Genomic DNA, 16,403 nt, shown 5'->3' on the forward strand with positions numbered 1-16,403 from the left:
GGTCCCCATAGAGATACCAAAACCTGCTTCGGTCAAGTCAATTCCGACTCATAGCGACACTATAGGGCAGAGTATAACTGCCCCATAGAGTTTCCAAGAAGTGCCTGGCATATTCGAACTGCTGACCTTTTGGTTAGCAGCCGTACCACTTAACCACTACGCCACCAGGGTTTCCCCCATAGAGATAGCCTTCAGGAATCAATCTTGATTGGGTTCGATGGTGTTTCTTTCTTAACTTTTCATATGCTGGTGATTGCTGATGAATTCAGGTATGTTTTTAGAGCCTGTTATCCTCCTGGAAATAGAAATAGCCTTTTGGCAGGTAGGAATCATTAGGAAGTAAGGCACCAGTCAGCTGGGAAAAGAAGCTTGCCCATAGACACTTCACGTGTGGTTGTCTTTGAATATTGCATGTGAAGAACATCCTATCGAGCACACTTAATTCAGTTATACTGACCCTCGAGCACTGGGGTCTTTTGTCTCAGACTGGGCATCTGAAAGGCTGTTACATCTGGAGGAAGAAACTGTTGGTAGTGTGGTTCAGACTGCTGTCTGGTGCAACGGTCAAGAAGTTAATGTGCTGCTTTGTTTTCCTCCAGGGTAAGGGTCATTAGGTCTAGAAGCGGTTATGCTGTGATTGAAAGAGTGCTCAGAAAATCTGTCTACAATTTCCTCCACTTTTGCTTAAGCTGTGTTTCTCAGAACAATGCAGTGAGAACATAATGATTCTAAAGAAAACATTTAAGGTCCACCAAGGGTACAAAATTCTCTAATAAGTTTACCCTAGGTAGCAGATAACGTTCAAGGAGCTTCAGAGGAATGGAATCTTTAGTAGGTAGTCTTCCAGAAGTAGCAGCAACATTGGTTTGTTTATTTATTCATTCATTCCTTCATTAAATAATTCTTGATTGACTGGGTTATAAGACTCTGTATTTAATCCAGAGGATATATGGTTGTCTTAGTCATCTAGTGCTGCTGTAACAGAAATACCATAAGTGGATGGCTTTAACAAAGAGTAAGGTATTCTCTCACTGTCTAGTAGGCTGCAAGTCCAAATTCAGGGCATCAGCTCCAGGGGAAGGCTTTCTCTTTATCAGCTCTGGAGAAAGGTCCTTGTCATCAGTCTTCCCTTGGTCTGGGAGCATCTCAGTTCAGGAATCTCAGGTCTAAAGGACATGCTCTACTCCCAGTGCTGCTTTCTTGGTGGTAAGAGGTCCCCGTGTCTCTCTGCTCACTTCTCTTTTATACCTCCGAAGAGACTGGCTTAAGACACTATCTAATCTTGTAGACCTCATCAATATAACTGCACTAATCCATCTTATTACATTATAGTGCTAGGATTTACAACACATAGGGAAATCACATCAGATGATAAAATGGTAGACAATCATACAGTACTGGTAATCCTGATCTAGCCAAGTTTACAGATATTTTGGGGGCACACAATTCAACCCATGACAACAGATTATAAGATGTTATTCTTATCACAATGCAAATGGCAAACATGGACAGATCATGATACCATGTAATTAATACATGCTATCTTAGAGGCAGGCTGCAAGAACGCTCTCCAGAAAGTCTTCAGAAAGGAGATGATAATATTTGAATTGAATCATTAAAGATACGTACATTGTCAACAGGTAGAAAAGGGGAAGAGGGACATTTCAGGCCAAAGGAATTGTACTCTAAATGATTCAAAAGAAGTTTGCATCAGAGCTTTTTAGCAGGGGCTTTCTATTTGTTACTACTTTGGGTCTTACCTTGCATCCGTTTTGTGGCATTTATTACTTTTTTTTTATTGTACTTTAGATGACGATTTTTACAGAACAAACTAGTTTCTCATCAGACAGTTAGTACGCACGTTGTTCTGCGACATTGGTTAACAACCCCATGACATGTCAATACTCTTTCTCCCTTCTCAACCCTGGGTTCCCTATTACCAGCTTTCCTGTTCCTCTCCTGCCTTCCAGTCCCTGCCCCAAGGCTGGTGCGCCCCTTTAGTCTTGTTTTTTTCCATGGGCCTGTACAATCTTTGGTTGAAGGGTGAACCTCAGGAGTGACCTCATTACTGAGCTGAAAGGTGAACCTCAGGAGTGACCTCATTACTGAGCTGAAAGGGTATCTGGGGGCCATACTTTCAGGATTTCTCCAGCCTCTGTCAGGATAGCAAGTCTGGTCTTTCTTTTTGAGTTAGAATCGTGTTCCACATTTTTCTCCAGCTCTGTCCGGGACCCTCTATTATGATCCCTGTCAGAGCAATCAGTGGTGGTACCTGGGCACCATCTAGTTTTACCTGCAGTCTAATGAAGGCCATGGTAGGTGTAGTCTATTAGTCCTTTGAACTAATCTTTCTCTTGTATCTTTAGTTTTCTTCATTTTTAGTTGCTCCCAAAGGGGTGAGACCAGTTGGGTATCCTAGATGGCCTCTCACAGGCTTTTAAGAACCCAGATGCTACTCACCAAAGTAGAATGTAGAACATATTCTTTATAAATTATGTTATGCCAATTGAGCTAGATGTTCCCCTAGACCATGGTCTCCACAGCCCTCAGCCCAGCAATTCCGTCCCTCGGGAAGCTTGGATGTGTCTGTGGAGTTACCATGACCTGGCCTTGTACAGGTTGTGCTGGCTTCCCCAGTACTGTGTACTGTCTTACCCTTCACCAAATTCTCCACTAATCTATTGTCTATTGAGTATTTTTCCATCCCCACCCCTCCCCTTCCTCCTAACCATCAAAGACTGTTTCTTTTTGTAAGTAAACCTTTTCATGAGTTTTTACAGTAGTGGTCTCATACAAATATTTGTCCTTTTGTGATTGACTTATTTCACTCAGCATAATGCCCTCCAGATTCATCCATGTTATGAGATGCTTCACAGATTCATCGTTGTTCTTTGTTGTTGCATGATACTCCATTGTGTGTGTGAACACAGTTTGTTTATCCATTCATCTGCTGATGGGTATCTAGGTTGTTTCCATCTTTTTGCTATTGTGAACAATGCTGCAATGAACATGGGTGTGCATATGTCTATTCGTGTGATGACTTATTTCTCTATGATATATTCCTAGGAGTGGGATTGCTGGATCATACGGAATTTCTATTTCTAGCTTTTTAAGGAAGAACCATGTCATTTTCCAAAATGGTTGTATCATTTTGCATTCCTACCAGCTGTGCATAAGAGTTCTGATCTCCCCACAGCCTCTCCAACATTTGTTATTTCCTGTTTTACTGATTCGTGCCAGGAATGCCAGGGTGATATGGTATCTCATCGTGGTTTTGATTTCCATTTCTCTAATGGCTAGAGTTCGTGAGCATTTCCTCAAGTGTCTGTTGGACGCTTGACTGTCTTCTTTGGTGAAGTGTCTCTTCATTTCCTTTGCCCAGTTTTTAATTGGATTATTTGTCTTTTTGTTACAGAGGTGTTGGATTTTCTTGTAGATTATATAGATTAGACCTTTGTCTGATTTGTAACAGCCAAATTTTTTTTTCCCAGCCTGTAGCTTATCTTTTTAGGCTTTTGGTTAAACCTTTTGATGAGCATAAGTGTTTAATTTTTAGAAGATTCCAGTTAGCTGGCTTATCCTCTAGAGCTTGTTTGTTGTTGGTTGTGGTTTGTATCCTGTTAATGCTGTGTATTAAGGCCTGTAGCATTGATCTTATTTTTTCTTCTATGAGCTTCATGGGTTTTGGCTTTATATTTAGGTCTTTGATCCATTTTGAGTTAGCTTTTGTATATGGTGTGAGGTACGGACCCTGTTTCATTTTTTTGCAGATGGACATCCAGCTTTGCCAGAACCATTTGTTAAAAAGACTGTCTTTTCACCATTTGATGGACTTTGGGCTGTTGGCGAAGATCAGGTGACCATAGGTGGATGGATCTACCTCTGGGCTCTCAATTTTATTCCACTGGTCAATGTATCTGTCATTGTACCAGTACCAGGCTGTTTTGACTACCGTAGCTGTATAGTAGGTTCTGAGGTCAGGTAGTGCAAGTCCTCCTACTTTATTCTTCTTCTTCAGTAGTGCTTTACTTATCCAGGGCTTCTTCCCTTTCCATATAAAGTCAATGATAAGTTTTTTCCAACTCTTTAAAGACTGTTGTTGGTATTTGGATCGGTATTGCATGGTATTTGTAAATTACTTTAGGTAGAATTGTCATTTTCACAATGTTGAGCCTCCTTATCCATGAGCATGGTGTGTTTTTCCATTTATGTAGATCTCTTTTGGTTTCCTGCAGTAGTGTCTCATAGTTTTCTTTGTAAAGATCTTTTACATGCCTGGTTAGATTTATTCCCAAGTATTTTAATTTTTTTTAGGGGCTATTATAAATGGTATTGTTTTCCTGATTTTCTTTTCATCTCTTTATTGATATATAGGAATCCAGCTGATTTTTGTATGTTTATCTTGTATGCTGCTACACTGCTGAATCTTTCTATTAGGTCCAGTAGTTTTCTCTTGGAGTCTTTTGGGTTTTCTATGTATAGTGTCATATCATCCACAAATAGTGAGAGTTTAACTTCTTCATTACCAGTTTGGATGCCATTTATTTCTGTTTCTTGCCTTATTGCTCTAGCTAGGAATTCCAACACAATGTTAAATAGGAGTGGTGATAAAGGGCATCCTTGCCTTGTTCCTGTTATCAAGGGGAATGTTTTCAGCCTATCTCCATTAAGAATGATGTTGGCCATTGGTTTTGCATATATGCTTTTTATTATGTTGAGAAATTTTCCTGCTATACCTATTTTGTTGAGAGTTTTTATCAGGAACAGGTGTTGGACTTTGTAGAATGCCTTTTCTGAGTCAATTGTGATGACCATGTGAATCTTTGCTTTGCTTTTATTTATGTGGTAATTACATTGATTGATTTGCTAATGATGAACCATCCTTGCATACCTGGTATGAATCCTACTTGGTCGTGGTTTGTTATTTTTTTGATATGATGCTGAATTCTGTTGGCTAGAATTTTGTTGAGAATTTTTGCATCTATATTCATGATAGATATTGGTCTGTAATTTTCTTCTTTTGTGCTGTCTTTGCCTGGTTTTGGTATCAGGGTTATACTGGCTTCATAAAATGAATTCAGAAGAACCGCTTCTTTTTCTATGTTGTAAAATAGTTCAGGTAATGCTGGTGTAAGCTCTTCTCTGAACATTTGGTAGAATTCTCCAGTAAAGCCATGTGTGGTATTTATTTCTACACTGGCAACTGCAATAACTACAACATAGTTCAATTCATTGGGTCCAAAGAAATCTTATTGAACATCATCTTTTATCCTGTCTAACTTAGGACCCATTGAGTAGAATTAAATCCACTCATTTAGAAAAAACTAAGGACAAAACTTAAGAGGCCCATTTCAGCTTTTTTTTTTTTTTTCCCCATAAAGCCCAGCTTGAGGTCAACTTGTTAATTCATAGCTGCCTATTCCCATTTACTTTTATCCCTTCCCACATCCTTTAAGTACACACCTCACTTTCTTTCTCATCAATTTTATCTTTGTGGGTTCAGATTTCACATCTTTTCACATCCTTTTCTATTATTTTTATCCATCTATTGTCATTCTGCAACTTTTCCATATCACTTCTCCCAAGAAAATTATTACAATATGAAAAATATGAATGTGTACCTTTATCTCTTGTTACTCATTTTGACAAAATACACCATTCCAAGTATTTGTTTCATAACCATTACTGACCTTTTGTAAACTCTTTGAGGGCAGTGATTAGGACAGGCCAAGGTTAGAGTTCCACTTACCTTCTTTTCCCTGATAAGTGAGTGTTCTGTCCCCTCAATGCCCCCGGTGAGGCAGAGCAGTAAGCATGTGCAGATGTTACCAGGAGGCAGCATTATCACTGTCAGAAGTGGTGGAATGTTTTGCAAAAATGACTACATTTCCAACTGACCTGTGGGACATGAGATTAAGGGTCCTAGTGGCCCTATGACCAAAGAAGTTAAGAAGTAGCTGTTCTTCTTTAGTCTCACCCTGAGTCAGAAATTGTAGCCAAGAGGAAAGAGATACTATTGGAGTAAGGCTGTGGCTGTAGTACTGGGCCTGGTTGCTTTTATTACTGCTGAGTTCCTCAGCTGAGGTGTGGGCTGGACTATGGCAGGGAAAATTTTCTGAGGCCTCCATGTTGCTCCACTGCAGAGAAGCTGGGAGCCCAGATCCTAATATATTCCCAAATCCTGCCAAATTGTGTTGTGCCTGATTCTAGGTCAAATGTGCAGTTGTTAACTGATGTTACTTTGGGAAGAAGGGGGATTCTACGGACAAACACGTGTGCTATCTGTTGGGTTAAACAAACATGAGTCTGCTGTGGAACCTCTCAAAACCTTTATATGTCAATTATTTTGCTCCAAAAGTAAGCTGTAGTTGACAACGTTTCTGAAACATATATGGACACAAAATTCTTTTCGCCTAGAGTATCTTTGTGAAATTTCACTGTAAATATAATTCACAGAGTATAATATTTTACTACTTGTCTATAGCTATAGACTCCCTAGGTGCAAAGCAGAGCCTACCAGAAGTTTTCCAGGGTCCCAGTCCATCCAGTGTGCACCCATGGAGACTGGTTACTTGACCCCTGTCAGTACCTGACCTGACTACTCTTGTGTGTGACTCCAGGCAGAATACCTGTTTTTAGCTGAATCCTTCAGGAGCATTACCAGGGTCTTATCTCGTAGCTGCATAATACATAAGGTTGTGCTCATTATTAAATCACAATTCCATTTCTTAACCAGTGCTTGGTTCATCACACAAATGCCAGGCTCTAAGTTTGTTGGTGATTGTTAGCACTTTTCAAACTACGTTTGTGAGTGTGTTAGAATTGTAATGTCTACAGAAATAACTAGAATGTGCAAGGAAAATTTTATGTACAGTTGTCTTGGCTTAAGACTATAATATCTGAGAAATTTAAAGACCATAATTACCAATGTGAGAATTCTCCCCCTGTGGAAATATCACAGTGGTCTTGTTAACATTTCATTCTCTTTGCCTGTGCTGTGTGTATAAGCATAGGCAAGCAGCACCTATTCTTATGATGTGTTTTGGTTTTCCTCCACAGACAGCGTGGAAGATGAACTCGAAATGGCCACCGTCAGACATCGGCCTGAGGCTCTTGAGCTTCTGGAAGCCCAGAGCAAATTTACCAAGAAGGAGCTCCAGATTCTTTACAGAGGATTTAAGAATGTAAGAACTTTCTTTTTGATTTTACCTGCACGTGGTCCTTAGAAAAGCTTTGAGAAGTGGGAGGTAAAGAGAAGAAACATACTGTCTGTGAGGTACCCATGATATGTGCACCCACCAATCTTTCCTGGATGTGAATATAGTTAATATGCATTTGGGCTGTGATACACTTTGACACACCAGTGCTGGTACACTGTAGTTGCATATTAAACAAGAACAAACCAAACTCTTAGTGACCCTGTAGGACAGAGTAGAGCTGACCCATAGAGTTTCCAAGGAGCAGCTGGTGGATTCAAACTACTGACCTTTTGGATAGCAGCTGAGCTCTTAACCACTGTACCACCAGGGCTCCTAATAAGGACAAGTACTCAAAAATGTTACTCAATTCAGCACTTACTTATTGGGATTTTTTTTTTTTTTCCTTTTCAGTTGTAATGATATATTTCAATCAGTTACACTTGTCTCTTCATTTCTGAACTGTAATCTGGTGTTTGTGGGCAAATTCCTTGCATATGGATTAGGGCTCATCAAGGAACTCTATTCCTGGCCTTGGAGAAAAGTCACTATAGGCATTATAAAAAACCCATAGTCTCTAGAAAACCAGGTTGCTAATGAGTCTAAACCACAGGAGTCTGTAGGCAGTCTCTGTATGCGGTTCTCTACAATCCATGTGCACATATCATCTTCTCTACCGAGAGTTGTTGCTGTTAGTTGCCAGTGAGTTGGCTCTGACTCATGGCAGCCTCATATGCAATAAAATGAAATGTTGCCCAGTCCTGTGCCATCTGCATGATTGTTAGTATGCTCAAGTCCATTGTTGCAGCCCCTGTGTATTTTGAGTGCTTTCCAACATAAGCAGCTCATCTTCCAGCACTATATTGAACAATATTATGTTGTGATCCATAGCGTTTTCATCGGCTAATTTTCAGAAGGCAATCACCAAGCCTTTCTTCTGAGTTTTCCTTAGTCTGAATGGCCTGCTGAAACTTGTCCACCATGGGTGACCCCGATAGTATTTAGAATATCAATGGTGTAGCTTCTAGCATCATAGCAACATGCACGCCTCCACAGTACAACAAACTGACAGACAAACGGTAGTCTCCTGAGTTAGGCATCTTCAAAAGGGATCATAGCCCATGCCTAACAAAGGGTGGAGAGGGGAGAGACGGTGAGTGAATCCAGAGTAATGTATCAGGGACACACTCTTCCTGAATATATAGTATGTGCTCTGTATTGAGCTAGATGCTGAGAGTTATTGAAAAACCTGAGATGATATCCTCATTATAAAAAACCAAACTTGTTGCCACTGAGTCAATTCCAACTCATAGCAATCCTACAGGACAGAATAGAACTGCCCCATATGGTTTCCAAGGAGCCGATGGTAGATTCAAACTGCCAACCTTTTGGTTAACAGTCAAGCTATTACCATTGTGCCACCAGGGTTCCTCATTACTCATTCAAATTTGTTCAGCACTCAGAAGTCTGAGGTGATAAGCTTTCTGCCCTCAAGGAGTTTACAGTCTGAATGGGGAAGGAAGACTGGCTGTCATGAATCTATCTGAAAACAATTCATTCTTACTACTAGAGAAAAGCAACTAATAATACATAAAAATGTATCATCTCAGTATAAAATGGCATCAATTGACAAACATGCCCCCACAGTTATTAAGTTCTTAAGCACACAGATGTAAACCATAGTGGCTATAGGTGCCTCTTGAGATCTACTTGAAATTGTTTGACCCCTCCTTAAGCCCACCCTAATTTAAGAGCCCCAATTCCCTGACCTTCAGAAATCTATTCTGTACCTGTTGCCGTGGAGTTGATTCCAACTCATAGCAACCCTATAGGACAGAGTAGAACTGCCCCATAGGGTTTCCAGTAGCCAGCTGGTAGATTTGAACTCCTGGCCTTTTGGTTAGCAGCCAAGTTCTTAGCCACTGCACCACACAGAAACCTATACTGTTTAAAAATTTCTGCTAATTCCAGCCTCTTCAAAGCTGACTACCTCAAATGATGACTCCATCCAACCTCATGCAGACCAGACAGGAAACTCAGCCTCTTCATTGGTTTCCACAACAAAAATTTGCTCAATTTGTAACTCTAGTTGACTTTTCAGAATATTTTTATAGGGTTCTGTCAAGAGTGGGAATCGACTCGCCAGCAATGGGTTTGGTTTTATTATCATATCTTTAGCACAAACTCTTGCACCAACTCTGTGACTCCATGGAGTCTCTCCGTATCTTGTTTCTGTTCTTCACCCTTCTTCTTGTCCTGTACTTTCTCAATTTCTCTCCCCCCATTCAATGGAGCAGCTTCCTTCCTCCTCAGACACTTGGTCATCTGCTAATACTCAGGCCTTGGTGGGGTAGGAGGAAGATACAAAGGAAGATGTAAATAGAGTTTCCCACACACAGGACTCTCACTGAAAGGAATATTGATGTGTAACCTAACAAGATTGTACTTATAAGTAAATATGCATAAAGAATATTTGAAAACTAGGGCTTTGGTGAAAATTAGATTAGGACATTATCACTTATGTCCATTCTACAAAGTGTCTGCTGGCTTCAGAGAAAACAATCACTTAAACTAACACAGAGTCCCTGGGTGCTGCGAACAGTTAATATGCTCAGCTCCTCTAACAGTAACATTGGAGGTTCGAGTCCACCCAAAGTCACCTAGGAAGAAAGGCCTGACAATCTACTTCCAAAAAAGCAACCATTAAACATTCTATGGAGTATGGTTCTGCTCTGACACACGTGGGTCACCAGAGGTTGGAACTTGACTCAACGGCAACTGTTTTTCAAACTGACACAGCTCTACTGACCACTGGCAGTAAAGAACCACTGAGCAGCAAAGATGGGGAAAAAGAGGAGGTGCATTAAGAGATTGGCTGCTAACCAAAAGGTCGGCAGTTTGAATCCACCAGCCACTCCTTGGAAACCCTCAGGGTAGTTCTAATCTGTCCTGTTAGGGTTGCTATGAATCGGAATTGACTTGACGGCAATGGGTTTGGTTTGGGTTTGATAAAAGAACAAGTTTTAGCCAAAAATTAGTACTAAGAGAAAGCTAATCATGAACAAAACTATAATGTGTTCATTTGAACATCGATCTTATTGTAAGCAAGCATTTTTTTTTCTTTTTATCTTTGATTTGTGCATCACAAAATGGTTCTCAAATAAAGGAGAACTTATTCCAACCTCCCAGCATCCCTGTGTTTTCAATGGCTGCTCTGTTAATATTCCACTGTCCTGTCTATAGGGCTTCTCTGTTTGAGGTCTGACTGGCTTTCATCCCATTTGTTGCAAATTGGAATTATGATCACTGCCATCGTTAACCTTTGGAGCCAGCAACTCTGCATGTCTTGTACAAGTGGCACTTCACAGTAAATTGGCCAGGCTCTGAAGTCAGCACGCATTGCTTTCTTTTTTCTTTGCCTACTGGTTCTCTCTTCTTCTTTCTTTTTCTCCCTTTCGCTCTTTTCTGGCCTATCTCCCTTCACTTCCTATCCTTCTGATACTTTCTCTATTTCTTCTCTCCCTTGTTTTACCTTCTTTGTCTCTTCCTCCCATCAATTCTTGTTTTCTCTCTTTCAGCTTCTCCCCTTTCTGTCTTTCCCTATTTTTCCCTTTTCTCTCTTTATTGCTTCCTCTCTCTTTCTTTCCCCCATTGGATAAATTTCTATCAGCTCCGAATGTGCCCAAAGCATTTTTATATACTTCTGACTTTAAAATTTGTTCAGAAAATTGCAATCGATATCTCTGATAAATGAAACAAGAGTAGCTTTTTAATTTTGTTTTCCTCTAGTCAAATGTACAACTCTAATAAATATGTCCTAATATGGGTTGGGTTAATAAATAAATAGTCTAATAAATGGCAAGGGAGAGATCAAAGTAGGTCAGCAGCACCCCTGACTTAATGGATAACAGCAATCTGAACCAGTTGGGTTAATAAATAAATAGTCTAATAAATAGCAAGGGAGAGATCAAAGTAGGTCAGCAGCACCCCTGACTTAACAGATAACAGCAATCTGAACCAGCTTAGCAAACCAACTAGTCTTGATTTCCTGAACATCAATTACCTCAAAGCCCTTAAGATCAAAAAATAATTTCCCTAGAAACAGTTGAGATATTCATTTTTAATGAAAACTTTTAAAACACTCCATATTTTGATTAAAAGGAGAGACCAGCAACATTTTAAATTAGACACGCTTGTACAAAAGTGACTCAATATGACCAGGAACCTCTGCAAGTAAAGATTCTGAGGATCCCTAATTTTTTTTCAATGTTATATTCCTGATAGCATTTTCCCTAATTTTCAACAAAGAGTGTTAAAACAAATGTGGGATGAGAGAAAGGGAAGATAGAAAACACTTCTCAGCCCTTCAGCCTATCTTACCTCACTAAGTCATCCATACATCTTTATCTCCCTTGCCACATGCTAAACTGAGTCTCTACAAGTAGACAGGTGACAGAGATGGAGAAGAGAATAGCACAGTGTTTCTCAACTCTTTCTTAGCAGGAATCAGATTCATACATGAAGGGCTTGTTGCAACCCAGATTGCTAGGCTTCAACCTCAAGTTTATGACTTAGTAGGTCTATGACTGAGGCAGAGAATTCTCATTTCTTACAAGTTCTCAGGTGCTGCTGATGCTCCTGATCTGGTGACCACACTTTGGTCTAGTGCAGAGGTCATCAGCTTTGTGTCATTCAGACTAGGGTTCATTCTTTCCTTGTTTAGGCAACTCCTGCTGACTCAGGTAGCCTGAGTCAACCACATTTCATGGTTATTTTGGGAAGTAAAGATAATAAACATGAATTTCAACAAAAAAAAGTGTTACCACAGTTCGACCCCAAATAGTCAACCTCAGTTTTGTGTCTCAGCAAGGTGGTGCAGATATGGTTGGCCTACACACCTCCCGGGCAGTGTTTTGGAGATTGGCTGAGATAATTCAGTATCAGAAAGAATATAGAAAGATACTACGTATTACCTAGAGATCAGCAGTATCAAATGTGACTGCCATTGGAATCACCTGTTGTCATTGTTACATGCCGTTGGGTCAGTTCCATCTTATAATGATCTTATGGATAACTGAATGAAATGTCACCCAGTTCTGAACCATCTTCATGATCACTGCTATGTCTGAGTCCATTGTTTTGGCTATATGTCAATCTATTCATTGAGGCTTTTCCTTGTTTTCACTGACCCTCCACTTTACCAACCATGATGTTTACTTCTTATTTTGAGTCTTGCCACACCAACAAATGAAGGCTTTGAAGACTTAACTATACCCACATTATTAAGACTGACTCTTCTTTGAGGAGTCGTTCTTCCCTAGTTTTATTTTCTGTGCCTTCTGACCTGAAGGGCTCATGTTCCAGCATTGTACTGGACATGTTCTGTTGCTATTAGTAAGGTTTTCATTGGCTAATTTTCAGCAGTATATCACCAGGCCTTTTTTTCTAGTCTGTATTAGTCTGGAAATCCATACATCATGGGTGGCCCTTGCTGGTATTTGAAATACTAGTGGCATAATTTCCAGCATCACAACAACACATAAGCCACTAGAGTATAACAAACTAAGGTATTGGTGCTAGTGGAATTACCTAAGGACCTTTAAAATTTACTTTTGATTAAAAGGAGAAGCCATTCGTTGGCATCTTAGTCACTTTTATGAAAGTGATTCCACATGACTGAGCATTGGTATCTGGTTGGGTGCCAGGCTCAGGGATTTTGATGCAATTGCTCTAAGATCAGTTTGAGCATTAGGATTAATAAAGCTCTCTAGGTGATTATAATGTGCAGCCAAGACTGAGAACCATTGAACTAGACGTGTAATATCCTAGTTATAAGGTCCTTCTTATCACCAAAAGAATTGGCCTAATTGGGATGAGCCCTCAAGTTCCGAAAACCAATGATTAGACTGGCTACATTAGAACCTCATAGGTGGGGATGGGCAGAGTGTCGGAGGAAGAAGGAGTAATAGGTCTTACCTTTGAAGATTCTGATTCAGTTAAGCCTGGGGAAGATGCTCAGTAATCTTTCTTTTAAACTTCTTTTGTTTTTTTATTTATTTTATTTTTAGATTTCACACTATATAGACAGCTAATAGAAATCTACAGTCATAAGCCACTGACTTAGAAGGTCATAAAAGAATCTATATACATATTTCATAATCTTGCATAGCTGCTCTCTTTAAAAACTAAGTGCAATTTCAGTTAAATTTTAGCTGGTCATGAATGTGTTTTGAGGCATTAAGGTTTTAATATGGTGATGCTTCTTTGTCATTTCTCTCATTAATACTTTACAACATTTATTTCTCATTTTTAAAGCACTAGATGAGAGATAGTTGGGAGTAATTAAGTCCATATGCTTTGGACACCTGGCTTCTCCCTCTTCAGTATTTTTTCCAGGATTCCTTCTCTTTCAGTGCTTTGAATTATAATAGATCAATGTATTCTTTACATTATGTCTTTAAGGTATCGCTTTAATACTAAGCATTAAATAGAGAAATTAAAAATGCCAAGTGTTAGAAATGTTTGTATTAATTTTCTATTGCTTTGTAATAAATTACCACATGCTTATTGACTTAAAACAGCATACATTCATTATCACATAGTTCCTAGGAGTTAAGAATCCATGCATGGATTAGCTGGGTCCTCTGCTCAGGGCTCCACAAGACAGCAATCAAGATGTCAACCAGGCTACATTCCTTTCTGCATCTAGGGTTGTCTTAGTCTGAGTTTTCTAGAGGAGCAAATCCTGTGAGATACACATGTATTCATATATATAGAGAGAGATTCACTTCAAGGGTATGGCTTAGGCAATTGTGGGGCTGGCAAGGACAAAATCCATAGGTCACATGACAGTCCAGAGACTTCTACAGGCTTATATTCCAAGATCTTAAGTAAGACAACGAGAAGAGTGCAGGGTCAAAAGTCAGCACGAACCCTGGCAGAGCATCCATTTATATTCTGGAGGGAGACCACACCCCCAAAGAAAATCTCCTTTCAATTGATTGGTTGATCACCTCAGATCACATCTCAGAGGGGCGTTGCATTACATTACATTACATTACATTGCATTGCATTGCATTACATTGCATTACATTACATTGCATTACTTCATTACATTACATTACATTACATTACATTACATTACATTACATTACGTTACGTTACATTACATTACATTACATTACATACATTGCATTAAGTAACAGCAAACAGTGCAAACCACTGAGAATCATAGCCTAGCCAAATTTACACATAAAATTAACCATCACAGGGGCCCCCTTTCAAGCTCACAGAGTTCTCAACAAAATTCATTTCCTTGTGGCTATATGACTAATATCCTTGTTTCTTGCTGGCTGTCAGCTGGGAGGCACTCAGTTCTGGATGCCACCTACAGTTCCCTGCCACGTGGCCCTCTAACGGGTCCTCTCACGACATGGCAGCTCACTTCTTCAAAGCGAGCAAGATAGAGCCTCTTGCTCTAGCCTTCTAAAACAGAGTCATAAAAATGTAACAGAAGCCTGGATGTGACATTCCTTTTTTTTGCCATAGGACATAACCTAAGCTAAGGAGTGCTATCATGCAACCCTTCTCATACTCTATCAATAAGAAGAAAGTGACAGTTCCCCAGCACTCAAGGGGAAGAGATTTGAAAAGGTGTGACTTGTTGGGAGTCACCTTAGCATGTGGCCATCACAGTGGTGTTAGTGAGGAGGGAGCAGCCCCTGTAGAAAAAAAGCAACTGAATTTGACTCCCAAAGACAGACATCATTAATCCTACTGGCAATCTGCCTGAAGTCTAGACATTTCCTTGGGGATTTTCCCAAAAGCAACACCAGACTTCTCATTGATTTATGTAGGAATCATGACAGCATGGCCAAAGCAACCAGCAGGAAATGAGAGTTCTTTGATGGGGCTTTCTACTCCACTCAAAGCACACGAGAACTTCTGCACTAAGACCTTTAAAATACAGGTGAAGGGAACTGAGTACAAAATTACAGGTCTTTACATATTTGACAAAGTACATTTACATATAAAGCTCTGAGTCCCATCTTATGGTGGGGAGGAAAAGAGGGGGAGTTTAGCACCCCCATGGGAAAGAGTGGGATATGGTGGGTAGGATAGAGAAATAGGCTACTAAATGTGTAAAGCAAATGCTTTTTTTGTCACGAGCCCTCAGAGCTATTCTTGAGGCTTTCTCAGACTGATTGTGTGACCTTCAGTAAGTCACTTCATCCTTGGCAGCTTCTGCCTCGCTGTCAGCAAATTAGGGATTAAGATCTTCCCTTCCAGTCATAAAGGGGTTGGGGGGGAGGGTAATAATGGGTTTTGTTCAGCGCTTGAAAGACTCAGATGAAAGATCTTCCTTAAGTGCAAAGTATTAGTCAAGTACTTTAAAATCAAGGTATAAGAACAGAGTGGAAATGTTATTTCCTCTGCTCTAGCAGCGTTTTCTGTCAGACTTCCAAGCAACAAGGTCTTCTGAGGAGAAGGTTGTCTACAGGTCTAAGCAGATAAACATGGCTGCCCTTCTGATTTATCAGGATTGGTGTGGGGCAAATGCTTTCCTGGGTTTAAAACTTTCAATTGTCATTTCCTACTTTGGGCAGGTGGCTTAGCTTCTCTGAACATTAAATTGTTGTTGTTAGTTGCCATCAAGCCAGCACCAACCCATGGTGACCCCGTATACAATAGAAATAAACGTTGCTTGGTCCAGAACCATCTTCACAATTGTTGGTACTCTTAAGTTCATTGTCATAGCCACTGTGTATTTCGAGTACCTTCCAACGTAGGGGGCTCATCTTCCAGCAATATATCAGACAATATTCTGTTGTAATCCATAAGAATTTCATGGGCTAATTTTTGGAAGTAGATCACCAGGCTATTTTCCTAGCCTTTAGTCTGAAAAAACCACTGAAAGCTATTCACTATGGGTGACCCTGCCAAGGTCGACAGGTAAGCTGCTAGCTCAAGTCCCAAGAACCAGAGGTCAGACAAACGAGAGGCAGCTGCAGGATCGAGAACAAGCCAAAAACCCTTGGCAAGAGGAGCAGGAAGGAAGTAGGTGGAAAGGATGGAGAAATGAAGGCTGAGGGGAGTGGTGAGCCACCACAGGCCCTGCCCCCACTGGTACCATCCAGCAGATTTCATCATAGGGGTGATCACATACCAAATTTCAACAGGGACATGATCACAACATTATATAACTGC

The 16,403-nt window shown here is 40.2% G+C and overlaps 1 protein-coding gene across 2 annotated transcripts in view; it reads left to right on the plus strand.

Moving 5' to 3' along the window:
- The window catches only part of KCNIP4 (potassium voltage-gated channel interacting protein 4), a 280,790-nt gene that overhangs the window by 134,368 nt on the left and 130,019 nt on the right, over positions 1 to 16,403 (plus strand). Inside the window, exon 2 of one of the 2 annotated variants that reach the window (XM_010591388.3) lies at positions 7,060 to 7,184. In XM_010591388.3, the coding sequence (XP_010589690.1) occupies positions 7,060 to 7,184 (125 nt within the window). Of the gene's footprint in view, positions 1 to 7,047; positions 7,185 to 16,403 lie in introns of those variants that run through there. The other variant, XM_010591393.3, reaches the window with a different exon arrangement.

Source organism: Loxodonta africana, chromosome 5 (assembly GCF_030014295.1).
Source record: "Loxodonta africana isolate mLoxAfr1 chromosome 5, mLoxAfr1.hap2, whole genome shotgun sequence".
Lineage (NCBI taxonomy): Eukaryota > Metazoa > Chordata > Mammalia > Proboscidea > Elephantidae > Loxodonta > Loxodonta africana.